Source organism: Erinaceus europaeus, chromosome 11, assembly GCF_950295315.1.
Source record: "Erinaceus europaeus chromosome 11, mEriEur2.1, whole genome shotgun sequence".
Taxonomy (NCBI): domain Eukaryota; kingdom Metazoa; phylum Chordata; class Mammalia; order Eulipotyphla; family Erinaceidae; genus Erinaceus; species Erinaceus europaeus.
Window position 1 is genome coordinate 6257062 of NC_080172.1, and position 22013 is coordinate 6279074.

At 42.6% G+C, this 22013-nt stretch overlaps 1 protein-coding gene across 2 annotated transcripts in view; it reads left to right on the plus strand.

The window, feature by feature from the left end:
• Positions 1–22013, plus strand: part of MSH3 (mutS homolog 3) — a 217312-nt gene that overhangs the window by 70866 nt on the left and 124433 nt on the right. For both annotated transcript variants that reach the window (XM_060201098.1, XM_060201099.1), the window contains exon 13: positions 17123–17255. In XM_060201098.1, the coding sequence (XP_060057081.1) occupies positions 17123–17255 (133 nt within the window). The remainder of the gene's footprint in view (positions 1–17122; positions 17256–22013) is intronic.

Below are 22013 nucleotides of genomic sequence, written 5' to 3' on the forward strand. Positions count from 1 at the left end.
GAGTCCAACACTTTATCCATCGTGCTACCTCCCAGGCCGCAAGCTATTGAATTTCATACATTATAAATGCCGTTTGATTTTTTTTTTCCCTACAATATATTGTTCTGAAAAACCACCCATATATAGTTTATCTTTGAAAAATGTTCTGCACTTGATGGGTCCGGGTGCAAAATATTCAGTTCATTTTTTTTTTTTTTGTCTGTCTTTCTTCCCCTCCTCTGTCTTCCCCTCCTTTCACAATTTCTCTCTGTCCTATCGAATGACAACAACAGCAGCTGCAACAACAACAAAATGAAAAAAAAAAAGATGGCCTCTAAAAGCAGTGGATTCGTAGTGCAGGCACTGAGTCCCAGCAATAACCCTGGAGGCAAAAATATATGTGTGTGTGTGTGTGTAGTAGATAGAGACAAGAGAGAATGGGAGGAGAGGGGAGATAGGGAGAGAGACATAAACACATGCCTACTTCATCACTCGTGAAGCTTTACCCCTGCAGTGGGGGACAAGGAGCTTGAACCTGGGTCCTTGTGCATTGTAATGTGTGCACTCAACCAGGTGCACCACTGCATGGCTCCATGCTATATCCTATCTATCTATCTATCTATCTATCTATCTATCTATCTATCTATCTATCTATCTACCTACCTACCTACCTACCTACCTACCTACCTACCTACCTATGTATCTATCTATCTTTTTTTTTTTAATCAGAGCACTGCTCAGCTCTGGCTTATAGTAGTGTGGGGGATTGAACCTGGGACTTTGGAGCCTCAGGCATGAGAGTCTCTTTGTATAACCATTATGCTATCTACCCCCACCCTCTATCTATTTTTATATCTATCTGTCTGTCTGTCTATCTATCTATCTATCTGAAAAAGTCATCCCACAACAGTAACACCTCCACTTCTGTCCAGTAACTTCTGGATCCTCATGGTCATGGCTTTCTTGTGCATGCTTTCATATACCTTTTGTTTTAAAAAGCAAACAGAAAACCATACTTCTATAACCCTCCCTCCCTTTTTGCATGGGCGAGAACACAGTATACACAGTGCTCTGTCCTTTGTGGTTGTCTTCAGCAGTATAAGATAGTTATTTTAAATCTTGTATTATTCAGTCTCAATGACAAGATCTTGTTCATATCCTCAAGGAGTTTTTTTTTTTTATATCTAATGTGGTGGAGGTATAATCTCCTAGGGAGGAGAAAGAGATGCACCTACAAGAAGCTTTCTTATCTAAAATAAAATCCTTACCTGTCACTCACTGTATAGAGTGATACCATGATTAGAGCAGATGCAGAATGCCTTTCTCATTCAAATTAGATTTCCAGAAAATTGCTTAAGAGATCTCACATGCAAAATTTATTCATGGCATTTTAAATCACACAAATAATTGAATGAAGAAAATGGAAAATTACTGATTTAGGAAGTAGGTCCTTGACTGCCTTTTCATGCAGTTTTCTGAAGCCCTGAATTTGCTTTAGTGATAGTTAATGCTCTTGAATAAATAAATGACTTATTTTGATATAGCCACTCATTTGGTGTATGAATGATAGTGCTTCTAGTTTATAGTACCGGTCTGAAGGATAAAGTGATAGACATAGATTTCTTTTGCAATTTGACATAAATTTAATAAGCGTTTGATAATGCCACTTTTTGGAGCATCATACAGTTAGCTACCTTCGAATGCCTTACTTCTCCTTGGTGGTTTCCCATGATGCTCTGTGAGCCTGTCAGCAGTGTTTACTGGTGCTAATTTCACTCCGCCCAGTGAGACACTGCACTGCCTACAATTATGATAGAAGAAGGTGGCACATGACTGAGAACTCTGATTGATTCATCTTGACCTTGTGTCTCCTTGTCTTTGTTGTACGGAATGTGAGAACAACATGGAAAGCAGCAGTCAAGGAAAAGGTGACACTCAGTGCTTCTTATCCAAAAGCCTGCTCGTACCTTTTGTATGCAGATTAACGAATGAGATGTTATCTTTAAGAGCCTCTGGCCGCCATCTTTGACTTCGTTCTTTAGTATCAGGCCCTCTGGTGAGTTCTAGACTGCCTGAAATGATTGCGTGACAAATAGCATTTGTAAGGAGGAAAAGTGGAATGAGGAAGAGAAGATCAAGGAGATGCTTCTGCTGCTGGAGTGTCTCCTTTCCCATCTGTGGGGCCCTGGGTTTCAACCCTGGCAGCACACGGGAGCATCGTGACCCTCGAGGGGAACTTCATGCATGGCAGAGCAGCACTATTCGCTCTCTCTCTCATCCTCTCTCTCTTTTTAGAAATATATATATAAAATGTATTATCTTTATTTATTGGGTAGAGACAGCCAGAAGTGGAGAGGGAAGGGGGTGACAGAGAGGGAGGGAAAGACAGACAGACACCTGCAGCCCTGCTTCAGCACTCGCAAAGCTTTTCCCCTACAGGTGGGGACTGGGGGCTCAAACCTGGGTCCTTGCGCACTGTAGCATGTACGCTCAACCAGGTGCGCCACTACCCGGCCTCTTTCTCTCTCTCATTCTCTCACTTAAAAATTTGGTAAATTACCTTCCAATATAAAATAACTAGATAGGCTCTACAGAGTAAAGCAGACATCTTTCTGCATATATTGGGCTGTTGGCAAAGTCACGATGCCCTCCACTCCCCGAGTTCCAAGAAAGCCCCTGAGCCTGATGCATTTTTGCAGAGAAAAATACGTCACGACCTTTCCGACAGCCCAATTGTAAGTTTGTTAAGGTGGCAGTGTGGGGATGGGGTTCAGGAACCAGATCAGAAAAGATGAGGCAAATACCAGGCATTTCCTGACATTGCAGCTGCCTCCCAGGCCTTTGCAGATGTTGGGAGTTAATAATACTGGCTTTTAAATATCTTTAAGAGAAAGGAATGGCAAACGCTAGAAGAAGAAGAAGAGAAAGGAATCTGGACTTGATGTGTCTATGAGCAGTTAGGACGTCTATATAATATCATGAATCCAAGCATCCGAACAGCAAGGGGGAAGGGGAGAAAGAAATATATCTGTACTCACCCTTTCTCAGTAAGGTAAGAAGTCGTAACCTCTGGCCCAAGAATTCGTAACCTCTGGCCCAATTTCCACTCAGGTTTTCTATTCCGATTTGTATGATCTGGTAGTTTCCAAGGTGCGTGCATGATTTACTTTTTTAAAAAAATATTTATTTATTCCCTTTTGTTGCCCTTGTTGTTTTATTGTTGTTGTTGGATAGGACAGAGAAATGGAGAGAGGAGGGGAAGACAGAGGGGGAGAGAAAGATAGACACCTGCAGACCTGCTTCACTGCCTGTGAAGCGACTCCCCTGCAGGTGGGGAGCTGGGGGCTGGAACCGGGATCCGGGCGCTACCGCCTCGCCCCCAAGATGTACTTTTAAGTGGTTTCATTATGCCCTCGTGTCCCTAATGGAGGCCAATGCAGGAGTGTCCTGAAAGATTACACTCTCGGTCTAGGCCTCCTAAGAATCTCAAAGAGAAAAAAATTTCTACCAATAAGCTCACAAAACACGTCATGGGGAAGTGAGTAACTATGAGACTTTGCAAAATTTCTTTTTTTCTTTCTCTCTCTCTCTCTCTCTTTCTTCCTTTCTTCTATTTACTTATTTTTTCTTGAGGGGTTAATGGCTTACAGTTACTTAGAAATTATGAACAGCAGAACTAGAATTCCAAAACCTCCACATAATTGGACTATAGAGATGAATATCAAACCGCCAAATTAAAACAAATACAAAATAGAGTTCAAAGGAAACGTGATGGTGCACCAAAGTAAAAGACTCTGGGGTGGATGGAGGGAGGGTTCAAGTCCTGGAACCTGACGGTAGAGAACCTATTGTTATGTGGAAACTTGGGAGATGTCACGCTTGTCCAAAATAATTGTATTTACTGCTAACTGTAAAACATTAATTCCCCAATAAAGACATTTAAAAAGGGGGGGGGGGACATGAACTAAAATAACAAAGAGCGTCTTTAGAAATAACTACATTTGACTTCTAGAAAAAGCAGCAGGTTCAGTAGGAATATTTGCAGTAATTGAAACACATGATGATATCTGAGGAAATTACATAGAGTGTAGCAGAGAGATGAAAACTATCTGAAGGTTGGAAAGCAAGTGGAAAATCCGGAGGTTTAACATAGTCCTTATCAGATTTCAAAAAGAAATTAGAGAGACCCAACAGGCAGTATTAAAGAAATGTTGAAAGATGACAATTTCTCATGTGTCATGAAGCTGTGGATTCTTAGATTTCAGAGCCATAATAAATCCAAATGCAATTGTAAAGGAACTATGAGGGGTTCGGGCGGTGGTGCATTGGGTTAAACACACATGGTGCAGAGTGCAAGGACTGGCACAAGGGTTCTGGTTCAAGTCCCCAGCGGAGGGGAGGGTGGGGAGAGGGTAGCCTCACTAGTGGTGAAGCAGGTCTGCAGGTGTCTTTCTCTCCCCCTCTGTCTTCCCCTCGTCTCTGGATTTTTCTGTCCTATCCAACAACAACAACGAAAATGGAAAAAATGGCCTCCAGGATCAGTGGATTTGTAGTGCAGGCATTGATGATAACCCTGCAGGCAAAACACAGAAGAAAACAACCAGGAAGGCTGGGGAGATAGCTCGCCTTGTTGGAGCGCCGGCTCCCATGGGTGAGGCCCCAAACACTGCCCATGCAATCCTAATCCTTGGCACCTCTCCGTGTCAGAGCTGAGCAATGCTTTGGCCTCTCTCTCTCTCCCCCTTCTCTCTTATTCTCTTTGCGTCTCTCATAATAAATGCACACTTTTTAAAAAGATGGCGACCAAAGAGTCCACCTGGTAGAGCACGTGTCTCGCCATGAACAGCAATTGGGAATGCTATTTCTCACACGGAGGAAATTTGTCTCTTCAGCTTCCTCTCTCCTCCCTCTCCCTCTCTCTCTCTCCCTCTCTGTCTTTCTCTCTCTTCACCCCTCTCCCTATCTGAAATAAAAGGAATGAGAAAGTTGTTCTGGGAGCAGTGAAATTCACACATGTGTGGTGCCCCAAAGTTGTAAATAAATAATAAAAGAAACCAACAGTGATGGCATTGGGACTTTCGTGGCGAGTGCAGAGATGTGTATCAAGGAATACTTAAGTGTGGGAACCTGTGCCCCTGAAATCGTATTGGAAGCCAGTGCTAAGTCTACTAATGCGAGCAAGGAAGCCAACATTTTCACTAAAGGACAGTGAAAGGAAATGACTAAGCTTTCCGGAGACCCCCAAAACAGAGAAAGATCACTGGAAAAGCAAAGCAAACACAGCATGTGTTTTCAAATGTACCCAACTGCACTGTGCTGTCTGTCCTTTGCTTTCTTTTGATGAGTTTTTTTTTTTTTTTAAGCCAAGGCAATGCTCAGCTCTGCAGTAAGGGGTACTGGGGATTGAACATGGGATGTTGGCATAAAAGCCATTCTGCATAACCATTCTGCTGTCTTCCCAGCCCTTGATGATTTTTTGAATGTATTGAGTGCGTTTTTTTTTTTTCTTTGTTCCATTTGTCCATTATCCCCCACCCCTTCAAGAGTCAGTGGATTGTGTGTCTGTCTCTGTTGTCTGTTATTTCTATTGATTTTTTTACTCATGATTCTTTTTTTAAATATTTATTTATTCCCTTTTGTTCCCTGTTTTATTGTTGTAGTTATTTTTGATGTCATTGTTGTTGGATAGGACAGAGAGAAATGGAGAGATGAGGGGAAGACAGAGAAGGGGAGAGAAAGACAGACACCTGCAGACCTGCTTCACCGCCTGTTTTTAAGAATAATGGAAGGGGAGAATGAAGTTGTCTTCTCATAGAGAGGATTTTTGTTTTCTTTGGCCAGATTCTTGTTGGCACTACCAGTCTGAGACCATCTTCTTCTTCTTCTTCTTCTCCTTCTCCTTCTCCTTCTCCTTCTCCTTCTCCTTCTCCTTCTCCTTCTCCTCCTCCTCCTCCTCCTCCTCCTCCTCCTCCTCCTCCTCCTCCTCCTCCTCCTCCTCCTCCTCCTCCTTCTTCTTCTTCTTCTTCTTCTTCTTCTTCTTCTTTTTCCAATTGAAACCTTGCACGTGCACAATTTCACTTCTCCCAGGGCCCTTTTCTTTTCTTTTTCATTTTTATTACTGATTAACAAGATTGTAAGACAAGAGGGGCCCAGTTCCCACCACCAAAGTTCCGTGTCCCATCCCCTCCATTGAAAGCTTCCCTATCCTTTATCCCTCTGGGGGTATGGACCAAAATTCTTTTTGGGGAGCAGAAGGTGGGAGTTCTGGCTTCTGTCATGGCTTCTCTGCTAGACATAGGTGTTGGCAGGTGGCTTCATATCCCCAGCCTGTTTTTATCCATATCCCCAGCCTAGTGGGGCACAGCTCTAAAGAGGTGAGACTTTGGGACACATTGGTGAGTTTGTCTGCCAGGGCATTTTTTCATTCAGGTAAAGAGACAGAAAGAGAGAGAAGGGGAGACACCACAACACCAGAACTTCCTCCAGTACTGCGCCACCTCCCACGGGGTGCTGGGGCTTGAACCTGGCACATGCCCCACCCGTTGGGCTACCTTTCTGGCCCTGGAACCATTATAATTTAAGTCCATTGTTTAATGTTTTCGTTTAATCCATATGAGGCTGATCCAGCCTTGCAGCTTGACTCCCAGTGCAGGTCACTTACCGTGAGGCCAGCTGATACTTCTGTCTTCGCTCTGTCGTGCAAAGCAGCTGTGACTATTGAATTTATTTCCTAGGGTGTTTGCTTTGTTTTTGGTTTTGTATAGTTATTCCACACCATTTTGTTCTTTGATGCTTTTATGTTTCACTGATTTTTGTTCTTCCTTTTACATTATCCCCACTGGGAGAGATGAATTGAAAGTCCACATTCCCTTTATTACCCAAAGCAAAAATCACATTCATGCTCCCCTCAGAGACTCTCGCCATGACCTGAACTGGTAATGGAAGGCCACTGTCAGAATATTGTCTATTTAATTTTCCTAAAAGGATGGATTTATGTCTAGATATAAAATGATGCCTCATTAGAAAATAGTAATAAAAAAATCTTAAAAGGCTTTTTGGGTGAATTACAGTTTGCACCAAGGGAAATGTTCGGAATACCTCTACAGAATATCATTTCACAAGTAAAACAATTATTTTCCCTTTTGTTGCCCTTTTTTTTTTTTTTAACTGTTGTAGTTGTTGTTGTTGATGTTGTCATTGTTGGATAGGACAGAGAGAAATGGAGAGAGGAGGGGAAGACAGAGAAGGGGAGAAAAAGAAAGACACCTGCGACCTGCTTCACTGCCTGTGAAGGGACTCCCCTGCAGGTGGGGAGCCGGGGGCTCGAACCAGGACCCTTACGCAGGTCCCTGCACTTTGCACCATGTCGTTCATGGTCTGTAAGATTTCAAGCATGATATTTATGCTGGCGTTGTACTGTAACTTACTATTTTTTTATTATTTATTTTCCCTTTTGTTGCCCTTGTTTTTTTTTTAATTGTTGTAGTTATTGTTGTTGTTGATGTATGTCGTCATTGTTGGATAGGACAGAGAGAAATGGAGAGAGGAGGGGAAGACAGAGAAGGGGAGAAAAAGATAGATACCTGTGACCTGCTTCACTGCCTGTGAAGGGACTCCCCTGCAGGTGGGAAGCTGGGGGCTCGAACCAGGATCCTTACGCAGGTCCCTGCACTTTGCACCATGTGCGCTTAACCCGCTGCATTACTGCCCGATTCCCGTAGTGTAACTTATTAAGCAAGTTACTTCTTCCCTCTCCCACCTTCCCTTATCTAATAAACAACATTTCCCAGGTATATTCCCTCCTCTGGATTTCTTGAAACTATGTTCTCTTTTTATTTTGAAGTTCAGGTCATTAAAGCTACTCCCCTGGATTACTGAAACAGTTATTTAATAAGTCTTTTTAATTTATTGTTTGGTTTTTAAATATTTATTCATTCCCTTTTGTTGCCCTTTTTTATTGTTGTAGTTATGATTGTTGCTATTGATGTCATTGTTGTTGGATAGGACAGAGAGAAATGGAGAGAGGAGGGGAAGACAGAGAGGGGGAGAGAAAGATAGACACTTGCAGACCCACTTCACCGCCTGTGAAGCGACTCCCCTGCGGGTGGGGAGCCGGGGGCTCGAACCGGATCCTTACGCCGGTCCTTAGGCTTTGTGCCATGTGCGCTTAACCCACTGCCCTACTGCCCAACTCCCTATTGATTGATTTTTTAAAATATTTTATTTATTTATTATAGGAGGGGTAGGAGAGAGAACCAGACATCCCTTTGGTACATGGTTGAACTCAGGACCTCACGCTTGATAATCCAGTCCTTTCTCCACTGCGCCGCCCGGGTCACTGTTACTCAAGTCTTCATCTCTCTGTTCTTCTATCAAACTCTAGCTACTGGCTTCTGTTGCTTTCAGAATCAAGTCAAAGGTCCCGTGTTCTCTGTATTACTCACAAATCAGGCCCTGCTTATCTTTCTAGTTTCTCAAGATGCAGTCAGACTGTTTCTCCCTCCTTTGCAGGCTCTCAGTAACATGTGTGTTAAATGAATGAGGAGTGCTGTATGTAAAGAAAAAGCAGTGTCGGTGTAAGGAATCATAGGCCCTCCATGTTTTTGCTGGAAAACTGTTTAGGCTGTTGATTCAGCCTTTTTTTTTTTTTTTTTCTTTACCAGAGCACTGCTCAGCTCTGGTTTATGGTGGTGCAGGGGGGGGGTGGGGGAGGGTGGGGATTTGTTGTTAAAATTCGGAGGCTCTAGCAGGCCGGCCTAGCTTCACGGGCGGGTAACAGAGACGCAGAGACAACGGCTGGGCAGGGCAGCTGTAATTCTTTATTCTGGGACAACGATTCATAAACTAAGACAAACTAATCACCAAACAGAACTCTGCTGTCTCTTTGCGGCGGCGCAAGCACTCTAACTCTGGAACTCTGGACCTCTGCAACTCTTCAACTCTCCCACTGTGGAACTCTCTAACTCTGTCTCTGGAACTCAGGAACCCTCTCTCGGGGTTCCTTGGGGCGGGGCCAAGCGGCCCGCGAAATTAGCAGGACTGATCCAATTCTCTTGGCGGGGGAGAACTAGAACCCAATGTAAAGCATACAACAGGGATTGAACCTGGGACTTTGGAGCTTCAGGCATGAGAGTCTTTGTATAACCATTATGCTAGCTACCCTCCATCCTGATGTAGCTATTTTGCTTGACCTGTGTGTTAATGTTTGAATTAATTTTTAAATCATCTGTCTGGAGAAAGCTTTCAGGGGAAAAAAAAAAACGAGCAAGTAAACAACAACAACAACAAACCCTGTATCTCCCCAGGAGTCTGTATTCTGCCTTTTTCCCTTCTCCATAACATGTTGGAGGCGTCTCCACAAGTAGCAGCTGTTTGTTACAGGCTCAGTGACATGTCTCTGCAAATGACGATCACTCTATGTAGGTCACGCTCTGTGGTCCTGAGTCCTGAGTGACAGCCAGACACAACAGAGACCAACCTCATCAACATCTCATCTTCAGATGGGAAGGACTGTAGTGACACCCGCATTTAGTCCTTGGATCTTGGGTGGTTTGAAGAAGAATCTTTCCTAACACCTAACACTCTTAATTTTGTTTTGTTTTGTTTCTCTTTGTCATAAAGAATGAAATGATTCAGCCGCTTTCTTCCCATTCATGTAAAATGTATCGTGTTTCAAGACCAGCTGTAGAGTATCATTGGGTATCTTTAAGAATGACGTTTTTATCATCATCTAATTGGTAGTCTTACTCCTTAGTATTATTATTATTATTATTATTGACACAATCACCAAGTCTCTCTCTCTCTGTTTTCATAAAAATAATTGTGATTCTGCTGGTTTGGCATGCTATTGTATTATAATTACTTGGAAATAGCAGAGTTGACAAATTCATGCTACTGAGTAAAGAATGTTTTGGTGCCAGGGGATCAGTGTATTGTGGGACCTGGCCTTATGTCAATGAAGCCCCGGATTAAGTATCTGGTTGAGTACTTGCACACCACACAAACACCACACACCACGCACACACCACACACCACACACAAACACCACACACACACCACACACACACCACACACACCACACACATACACACCACCACACACACCACACACACACACACACTCACACACACACCACACACACACACCACACACACACACCACACACACACATACACACACCACACACACACACCACACACACTACACACACACACACACCACACCACACACACCACACACACACACACCACACACACCACCACACACACCACACACACACTCACACACACACACCACACACACACCACACACACACACCACACACACACCACACACACACACATACACACACCACACACACCACACACACACACACCACACATACACCACACACACACACCACACACACACCATACACACACCACACACACACCACACACACTCACACACACACACACACACCACACACACACACACATACACATACCACACACACACACACCACACACACACACACACACACACACATACCACACACACACACCACCACACACACCACACACACACTCACACACACATCACACACACACCACACACAAACACACCACACACACCACACACACACACATACACACACCACACACCACACACACACACCACACATACACCACACACACACACCACACACACCATACACACACCACACACACACACACACCACACACACACACCACACACACACCATACACACATCACACACACCACCACACACACTCACACACACACCACACACACACACACACATACACATACCACACACACACACACCACACACACACACACACACACACACACACACACATACCACACACACACACACACCACACACACACCCCATTTTAAAAATAATTCCACCTTTTATAAAATTAAACACACATAACTAGGACGGGGCGGGGGTGGTGGCACATATGGTAGAGTGACACCCACTCCACAGACCCAGGTGTGAGCCTCCATCATCAGGTGGGAGCACCCTGCATGACCAGTGTGCTGTGGTGCTGTTCTCTCGGCTACTCTGTCTCTTTTTAGAGATTTCAAGTTGGGGAGAGAAAGAGCACAGCAGGAGAGGTGGGTTATGCAGATGCAAACCCCAGTACCGCCTCATTGTAGTCCCTTGCACTTTGATCTACATAGAAGGGGGGAAAAAGATGAAGTCCTACCAGCTCTAATGAAGAGAAGTTTGTGGTAAACAGTAGTGTCTTTCCTTTTGCTTTCTGGCTGCCTTCGTTAAACATCTGCAGCTGGTTGTGCTATTCTATTTGTATGTGTGTGGTTCAAATAATTTTCCTTGAGGATTAATGATTCAGTTGTTAACACAGAGGTGCAGTTTCTCATCTCCCTGTGACAGGTGTCTGCAAAACACTCTCACCCCAACTTAGGTCCATTTGGACCATCATGTACCAGGGCCCAACACCTCTCCACCTGCTTCCCACCCTCCTTCCCCAGAGTCCTAGGCTTTGGTGCAGTATACCACAGCCAGCCCAAGTTTCACTTTATGTACTCTTTCTCTCTCTCTCTCTCTCTTTTTAAATTTTTTAATATTTATTTCCTTTTGTTGCCCTTGTTGTTTTATTGTTGTTATTATTGTTGTTGTCGTTGTTGGACAGGACAGAGAGAAATGGAGAGAGAAGGGGAAGACAGAGAGGGTGAGAGAAAGGCAGACACCTGCAGACCTGCTTCACCGCTTGTGAAGTGACTCCCCTGCAGTTTGGGAGCCGGGGGCTCGAACCGGGATCCTTTTGCTGGTCCTTGTGCGTTGTGCCACCTTCACTTAACCCGCTGTGCTACCTCCCGACTCCCCCCTGTCTCTTTCTTTTTCATTCTTTCTCTTTCTGTCTCTCTTTCCTTCTCTCTACATCTCTTTCCCTTCTCCCCCTTCCTCCCTTCCTTCCTTTTTTACCAGAACACTGCTCAGATCTGGTTTATAGTGGTGTGGGAGAACCCCAGAGCCTCAGGTATCAACCTGTTTTCAGGACCATTATTCTATCTCCCTCTGCTTTCTGTCCTTGTTTCTTAACTTCCACCTGTGAGATCACCTAGTATTGTACTTTTCTTTTTGATTTATCTCACTTAACATGGTTCCTTCAAGTTCCATCCAAAAATGAAGCAAACGAGATTTTATCATTTTTAACAACTGAGTAGTACTCCACTGTGTTCATATCACAACTTTCTCAGCTACTTATCTGTTGTTGGCCATCTCGTTTTTGGATGGAACTTGAAGTTTGAGCTATTATGAATTGTGCTGCTATGAACATAGTTGTAGGTTTCTTTGGTTAGTTGTTTTTATTTACTTTGGGTACCTTCCCAGCAGAGATATTGGTGGATCATAATGTAGGTCCATTTCCTGAGTTCCGAGAAAACTTCAAACTGTTTTCCACAAAAGTTGAACCAATATGTATTCTCACTGGCAGTGTAGAAGGGTTTCTTTCTCCCCATATCCTTAAGCAATAACTTGGAGCAATTTTTCATGTTTGTTAACTAATTGATATCTCTATCTCTCTCCCTTTTTTTTTTTTTTTTTTTAACCAGAGCACTGCTGAGCTCTGGCTTATGGCAGTACAGGAGATTGAACCTAGGTCTTTGGAGCCTCAGGCATGACAGTCTGATTACAAAACCATTATGCTATCTACCCCTGCCTGCATCTCTTTTCGGTGAAGATTCTGTTCATGTTCTCTACCCATTTTTAATGGGGTTGTTTGTTACTGCTAAGTTTTGGGAGCTCTTTATATATTTTGATTGTTAGTCTTTTTTCTGTTGAATGGCATGTGACTATCTCCCATTATGTAGGGTGCCTTTCTGTTTAGCTAACAGTTTGTTGTAGTCCCATTGGTTGATTTATTTTGTTTGCTGTTGAACTAAGTTCATTTCCAAATCAAACATCCTGGATTGTCCTGCTGATGTCTCCTCGGTGCATTTGTTTGGTTTCTTGTTGAATGTCCATGTCTTTGAACCATCTGGAGGTGACTTTTATGAGTGGTGAGATGGAATGGTCTAGTTTCAGTTTGTACTTTTTCAACCCAAACTTCCCCACACCATTTGTTGAAGAAACTCTGCTTTCTCCATGTGATGATTCGTACTCCCTTGTCAAAAATTAGTTGTCTGTAGGTGTGAGGGCTCATTTCTGGGACCTTACTTCTGTGCCGCTAGTCTGTGTGTCTGTTTTTGTTACAGTACCAGTTAGTTTTGATTTCAGTAGCCCTGTGACAGCTCGCCATTCAGTCTCAACACTGTGTTTGACATCACTACCACTTTGCACATCCAATCCTTGAGATCCCAGGACTAGGTGTTATTTTTTTTTCTTTTAGTATTTATTTCTTCCTTGTTCAATTTTTAAGCAGTATTTTGCCCATTTCTATCTAGTGATTTATCTATGCGTCGTGATTACCAGGCCTGTACTTTGAGTGCTGCTTCTCTTTCTCCTTCCGTGCTGTACTTTATGGTAGCTATTAAAGAAAGTTCAGAAGCAAATAAATATCACCATAATCTTGACAATAACTGACATATTGAATAGTTAACACATTCCAGGAACTGTGCTAAATGCTTAGCAGGGATGCTTTCTTTCAGAGTTTTTTTAGCCACTTCACAAGTCAGCAACCATTATTCCTCCTGATTTTAGAAATGGAGACACTTGGACAAGGCTCAGTAACTGGTCAATGGTAGATCTAAAGTCACTTATCAACCTAAATTCTTTTTTTATTTTTTTATTAGTAATTTAATAATAAACAAGATTTTAAGACAACAGGGGTACAGTTCCCACCACCAGAGTTCCATATCCCACTCACTCCATTAGAAGCTTCCCTAGTCTTTATCCCTCTGGAAGTATGGACCAGAATTCTTCATGGGGAGCGGAAGATGGGAGTTCTGGCTTCTGTAATTGCTTCTCTGTTGGACATGGGTGTTGGCAGGTGGATCCATACCCCCAGCTGTTTTTATCTTCCCCTAGTGGGGCAGGGCTCTGGGGAAGTGGGGTTCTGGGTCAAATTAGTGAGGTCTTCCGTCCAGGGAAGTCAAATTAGTGAGGTCTTCCTCACTAATTTGAGAGCGAGAGGGAGAGAGATACATCTGCAACACTGCTTCACCATTTGCAAAGCTTTTCCCCTGCAGGAGGGGGCTGGGGGCTTGAACCCGTGTCTTCGCACATTTTGACATGTGTGCTGAGCCAGGTGCTCTGCTTCCTGCCCCCTACAGCCTGAATTCTTAACCTGTCCTATCAAAAGAAGGCTGGGAAAAATCAAATGATTCATTATAAATGTGCTTATGGGGGAGGCACTACCATTAGGCTAAAATAAAAGCAACTATCTTTGTTTTTGTTTAGTTTGCAAACCAACCAAAGACAGTTTTTTTTTTTAATTGATTTAATAAAGATTGACAAGATTGTAGGATATCAGGGGTATAATTCCATACAATTCCCACCACCAGAGTTCCGTATCCCATCCCCTTCATTGGAAACTTTACTGTTCTTTATCCCTCTGGGAGCCTGGGTCCAGCATCATTATGGGGTGCAGAAGGTGGGAGGTCTGCTTTCTGTAACTGTTTTTCCACTGGACATTGACGTTGGCAGGTGGATCCATACCCCCAGCCTGTTTTAATCTTTCCCTACTGGGGCAGGGCTCTGGAGAGGTGGAGTTCTAGGACACATTGGTGTGGTTGTCTGCCCAGGGAAGTCAGGTTGATGTTATGGTGGCATCTGCAACCTGGTGGTTGAAAAGCAGAACACATTGTTTAATCAGGAACCCAAAAGTAAGAACATCAGATGAGATTTGGGGTCTCCATCTTGGAAAAAACTAGGAAGTCTAATTTAGATATATTCCAAGGGACCCATGACTTTACTAATATTTGCTTGAGCCCGACAGCTACTAACATGCAGGTGGGCTAAAGGTATTGTCTGGGGAAATGGTGTCAGAGTTGGAAATAGGACTAGAAAGCTGGATCAGGGCAGAGAATAGCTCCCAAATATGGGAAAAGTGTATAGATACAATTAACTGTAAAGCCCATCTATCTAATCTGGTGCCCGTGTCTATTCATATTAAGCACAGGAACCTGTGTAACTTCCGCATCCTTGTTGGTCTGAATTTGCAGTCCATGGTCATTGCTAGGAACATTCTAGGTTGCACTCATTTCAGGACCCATCTTCCTTGAGTGGTAGAGTATATTGACCCAGCCTCCCGTTGGAGAGTGGAGCAATAAAAAGAGATTTTTTTTTTTTTGGAAGGCAGCTATGCTCACCACTATACCATCGACGCCTCCGTAGATATTTTTTTTTTGAACTCTTTCCAGAAATTTACATCTAAGTTGTTTTTTTTTTTCAGGTCAACTTAATCTTTACAAGATTAAGCCTTTTACTAACTACCTTTGCTTTTATTTTTCCATATCTGAGATATCCTTCATTTTGAGAGTTTCTGTCTTAGTTAGCTGTCTTACATGTTCACAGATGGCATTGTTTAACCTGTCTTCAGATCATCTGTAGTGTCAGCTCAGTCTTTTCTAATTGATATCATCTTTTGTTTATGTAGGAGTAAGTCATTAAAATAAAATTTTATGCTATACAAGCATTCTGGATAAGTGTTCCAATAAAACTTGGATTTATTTTATCACAACATTCTCATGCAAAGAAAATTTTACTTTGTTTTTATCTATCTCATTTTGATTTGCTTTTTATGTCATCTTGGGAATGAATTGGATTGAATCCAGCAATTTATCGTGCACATGCTGTGTTCCCAGCAGGGTGGGGATGAAGAAATGCTCCCTGTTTTTACTGAATGTGCAGTGTACTGGAAAAGACAGTAAAGATGTAAAAATCATCATGACTTTCACTATGGAGAGGAAGTAGAGAGCAGTCAAAATAGGGGGAGAAGGAATCATGTCTGTAGTGACTCTAGGAAGCCCTCTGAGGAGAGGAGAATATCTGAATTTCACAAACAAATGTGTGGGGCAGCCCCCCTGCTCCATCCTCCATTGCTGACACTATGGCCTGTTTACATAATCATTGTGTTGCCTGATCTAGCTTCTTTACACCTGGAGACCTGCCCTGCCTGCAGGGCACATTAATCTGCCAGTGAAAACCCTAGCAACCTTTGCTACGGAAGCTTTCTACCTTCCCACCCTTTTCCTTTCTCCATTGCCTTTTCTAGCCATTTCCTTTTCCGACTTGCCACTTCTGTTTCTAATTGATAAAAGTGTTGTCTCTGATCAATAAAGACGCATTGCGTTCCCACTCCGCCACGAGTTCCTGGTCTCTCTCCCGCATTGCTGGGTGAGCAGCAGCCCAGCTTGGCTCCGGTCGAGTTCTCTCCAACCCAGAGAGCACGCGCCCGAGAAGAAACACCCTCACGCAAGCCTGGCACAAATGGAGTTGATAAGCTTTAGCAAAGAGGAAAAGATCGGGCCAGGCAGTGGTGCACCTGGTTAAACACACACATTTCAGTTCACAAGGACCTGGGTTCAAGCCCCTGATCCCCACCTGCAGATGGAAAGCTTGATGCGTGTTGAAACAAGGCTACAGGTGTCTCTCTTTATCTCTACCTCCTCCTCCCCTCTCAATTTCTGTGTGTCTCTATTCAATAATAAATGAATAAATAATTTTTTAAAGGAAAAGAATCTTCAAGTAGAGTTATTAGCAGAAACAAGTGACCAACACAATGGGAGAAAATGAATTTTCTTGGAAAACAGATCCTATGAGATGAGACTTGAGAGATAATCAGGGATTCATTGACTTGTTGGTCAGTTAACAACCTTGGCTTGGGTAGTGGGGAATGATTGTTCACCTGGTAGATGCCATGCTTTGGATTGTGTAACGCCCTGTCTTGAACCCCTAGCATGGAAGGAAGCACCATGGAGAGCACCCATCAATCTCCATAGATGGTGGGACACTGCTGTGATATCTACTTTCTCTCTCTCTCTCTCTTTCCTTTCTCTCTTTCCTTTCTTGATTATGTCAACATGTAGCTCACAAGATCACAACATGTAGCTCAGCATTCAACTGGCAAAGGAAGAAACAGCATATGTGAAAGATGGCACAGAAGGCATCTGTAGACCCAGGCTAGAGGGTCTTAGTCATTGTCTCTGCTCATTGTCTTTATCCTCACAGGGAAATCAATGCTCGTCTTGATGCCGTATCAGAAGTTCTCCATTCAGAATCCGGTGTGTTTGGCCACATAGAAAATCATTTACGTAAACTGCCCGACATAGAGAAAGGACTCTGTAGCATTTATCACAAAAAGGTAAGTGTGATGGAATTCAAATCCCTTGAGACTGACAGTGTTTCTCATCTTTATAACACAAGACAGGAAAAACACTCCAGACCTTTATTATTATGTTTTTTTATTTTTTTTAATTTTTTTTTGTTATCTTTATTTATTGGATAGACAGAAATCGAAAGGGAGGGACCTCCATGTAAGTGTTTTAGTGGTTATAGATTAGAAAAAAGAAATCAACTTAAGAGCTCAGGGAGCTAAAATAGAGGACTTGCATGTAGCAAGCCTCACACTCAGTCCCACTTATCACTGAAAGCCAGAGCTGAATAGTGCTCTTGTCAAAATAAAGTAAAATAAAATAGGAACATATACGAACCCCATGTTTATTATGATTGTAGTAGACTTAAAACTTCAGTAGAACATTACTAATCTGTTCACAGTTTATCTTGTAAGTGGATAGCAGTTTCCTGACCAAAAAAAAAAAAAAAAAATTCAGTATCTTTTGCAAATTAAAAAACCTTTCGTATGTCTTAGCACACACTTAAAATTTACCATTGTGTATGTACAAAACAACTGTCACTTGGACCGGGCAAAATAAGTACTTCTATAATACATTTAGAACGTACCTCTCAGTTATGGACACCATACACATAGTAGTGGCATACCGTATTTGTCAGCAGTACAAGCTCTTTGTAAACTTACAAGCTCAGCTTTCACATTGGCACGATGCAATAAAGCAAATTTCCATCTCTGCACCCATTTATAAGAGTTCAAGGACTGCGTAAACAGTATTTTACATACACGGTGAAATCTAAGTTTGTACTTTAGAAGAATTTTCCAATATATTGTCATTGACTCTTCAATTTGGTCAGAATTTTTTTTTTTTTTTTTTTTTTACCAGAGCACTTTTCAGCTCTGGCTTATGGTGGTGTAGGGGGTTGAACCTGGGGCTTTGGAGCCTCTTTATATAATCATTATGCTCTCTACCCTCTGCCCATTTGAGTCTTTTGAAGCTATGGTGTGGATGTCAAGCATTTGATATTTCTTTTTTATCCTCAGCATATCGAGAGGACATTGATAAACATAGTATTTTTCAGTGTCACACAGTTTTGGCAAGAAACAGAGTATCTAATGGATGTGTGTGGCTTCTGCAACATGTCAAACACTATAAATTATATTTACTACTCAGTGTATTTTCTTTTTTTTTTTTTTGGCTCCAGGGTTATTGATGGGGTTTGGTGCCTGCACTATGAATCCACTGCTCCTGGAGGCTTATTTTTTTCCTTTTGTTGCCCTTGTTTTTTATAGTTGTTATTGTTGTCACTGTTGTTGGATAGGACAGAGAGAAATTGAGAGGGAATGGTAAAATAGAGAGGGAGAGAGGAAGAGATACACCTGCAGACCTGCTTCACCGCTTGTGAAGCAACTCCCCTGCAGGTGGGGAGCCAAGGGCTCAAACCAGGATCTTTACGCCAGTCCTTGCACTTCACGCCATGTGTGTTTAATCTGCTACGCTACCATCCAGCCCCCTCAGCGTATGTTCTTATCAAGTAATAGGTCTTCCAACACCTTCCCTACCTCAAGGATTCATTGACAAACATTAAAGATTTTTTTTTTTTCTCAAGTAGAAATAGTAGCACAACTTAAGAAAACGTTTAATCACTTCTCAAAGGAGTTGAGCCAGAGTATTCTCAACATCAAAATAGCAGTATGATTCTATGCTCCTGTAATTTTTTTTCTTTTTCTTTTTCTCTTTCCTTTTTTGACAGAGACAGAGAGACGTTGAGAGGGAAGGGGGAGATAGGGAGAGAAAGACACACACACACACACACACACACACACACACACACACACACACACACGTACACACCTGTACCCCTCCTGCACTGCTCATGAAAACGCCCTGCCCCCTACACTCCTCGCCTGCACATGAGGCCAGGAGCCTGAACCCAGCTTCTTGCCCAGGGTAGTGTTTGTACTAAATCAGCTGTGCCACCTCCTGATCCTATTATGTCTTGCTGACTACCCTGAAACTTTGCCTTCTTATCTGTATTACCTGAGGTTTGCATAACTGCAAATTTTTAAATTCTGGTAAAAGAATGTAATTTCTTTTAAAATTAGATCTAATTAACATACAGTATGGAATCAGTTTAACGTATGCACAGCATAACGATTCAGTATATGTATATGTTGTAAAGTGGTCATCACAGTAAACCTAGTTAGCATGCTACAATAACACACATTTGCAGGTTTTTTTCCTTTAGTCCCTTGTGATGAGAAATTTTAAGCTCTTCTGTCTTATAACTTTCAAATAGAGCATTTTCCTTTTTATACTACCAAGCAGATTCCTACTTAAAAAATATATATGCTTAGAGGAAATAAGAATAGGGAAATACAGGCTGGGAGTATGGATTGACCAGTCAACGCCCACGTTCAGTGGGGAAGCCATTACAGAAGCCAGACCTTCCACCTTCTGCACCCCACAATGACCCTGGGTCCATGCTCCCAGAGGGATAGAGAATGGGAAAGCTATCAGGGAAGGGGGTGGGATATGGAGCTCTGGGGGTGGGAACTGTGTGGAGTTGTACCCCTCCTATCCTATGGTTTTGTTAATGTCTCCTTTTGTAAATAAATTTTAAAAAATTAAAAAGAAAAAGAATAGGGAAATACACAGAGAGCAGAGCTCAAATCCTGCTTTGTTGTCTTTAGAGTTTCCTTGTAGTTGTCCGTGGTGCTCCCATATGGTGTTGGAGATCCAGCACAGGGCCTCAAACAAGTAAGACGTCTGTTCTCCCCACTGAGACATCCCCCACATTTCAGATACACAATAGAATAGTGGTAAAAATAGTCGCCGTGCCGTTCATTGGTCCCCCAGTTCTTACAGGATGGTTGGAAGGGCCATGACTCATTTTTACATAGAAAAATACGTCGTGACTCTTCCAACAGCCTAATATTTACATTAGAGCTGCAAGTTTGCATCTTTGACTTCCCTTCAGCCAATTCCTCCTCCCAATAACGCTGGCCACTGTCTTATCTGTTCTCGGCAGCTATGAATCTTTTTTTTTTCCCCCTTTCAGATTCCTCATGTGAGATCCTCTGGTAGGGCATGTAATTCACTTTAAAAGTGACCAATATATGAACAAGAATGACTTCTACTAAAGGAGCTTGACTCACTTCAATGCTGTTGCAATTGCTGCCTTAATGTTTGCACAAAAATATGTGGTTTGAAAAGTGAAGATTAGAAGTGATTTGGGAATAGGCCAGCTTTAGTAATTCTAAATACTTCAAGCCAGGTTTTTATAGATTAGCTAGTGGGCTCTGAGAACACACCATCAGACAAATGTCTATTCTTTCTTTTAAGCTCCTGCTGTACGTACCAAATGGTGGGCGATATTCTTGGTACAGGCTGTGCCAATTGTATCAAGTTTATAAAATGCTAAAAAGCACAGTTTGGATGTAGTTAAAATGGTGAGCCTGGGCCATATGTCTGGGTGGAGAATGCCAAGGAATAGGCACAGCGCCGGTATTTTTATGATATAATAATAGAGGGTAGCAAGAGAGCCAACTCTGAAATAAAACAAACATTTCTTTTGATAGTAAAACCTTAAATTAATTTTGATTAAAAAAAAACAACTCATTTGTAATAAAGTGGAACATGACTACTGAAGATGGCCATTAAGTACATTTAAAGAATGCTAGCACTCGGTAAACTCTGAGACTTTTTCTAGAGTTTTTAGGTTGAAACTCTTCTAGCAGACTGATGTCAGCCCCCCACCACATTTTCAGTGTGGTGCATAGATGGGTCTTCTTCTGGCCTAGTGAGGACTCACACCTGCCCTGTGGGCCTGTCCGAAAGCTGTTTCACTGAGAAATTTGGTTACTCAAATGAGGTTGAATATAAGTGACTTCAGGGACAATTTTACCCGTATCCTGAGCTTACAGCTCTGTTGAGTTGTTTTTGCTTACGAAACTTGAGAATAACCTGCCTTGGGTACTTAAGACTTGATTAGGGGCCCGGTGGTGGCGCACATGGTTAAGGGCTCACATTAAAGTGCCCGGGGGCCCAGGTTCAAGCTCCTGGTCCCCACCTGCAGGGGGAAAGCTTCACAAGTGGGCTGCAGTTGTTTCTTTGTCTACCTCCTCTGCCTCTCTCAATTTCTCTCTTTCTCTAGCCAATAATAAACAAATAGAAAATAAACAAAATGTTTTAAAAACAAGACTTGATTGGGAATCGGGCGGTAGCACAGCGAGTTAAGCGCAAGGACTGGTGTAAGGATCCCAGTTCGAGCCCCCAGCTCCCCACCTGCAGGGGAGTCGCTTCACAGGCGGTGAAGCAGGTCTGCAGGGGTCTTATCTTTCTCTCCGCCTCTCTTGTCTTCCCTTCCTCTCTCCATTTCTCTCTGTCCTACACAATAACAAGCGTATCAATAACAACAACAACAACAAGGGCAACAAAAATGGGGCGGATAGCCTCCAGGAGCAGTGAATTCGCAGTACCGGCACCGAGTCCCAGCAATAACCTTGGAGGCAAAAAAATAATAATAAAATAAGACTTGATTATAAAACGCTTGTGTTTTTCATTCTGCTTTTGTCACTAACTTAAACTTTTTATCATATCTGAGCATGGAAAACCAGACTTTTTTTTCTTCACAAAATAATGACACAAAATTATTATCCCAAATTATACTGAAGATATTTAGGGTTTTTTTTTTTTTTTACTTTGTTAGAATGTGTGAGAATGGGGCCAGGCAGTGGTGCACCTGGTCCCACACCTGCAGGGGCAAA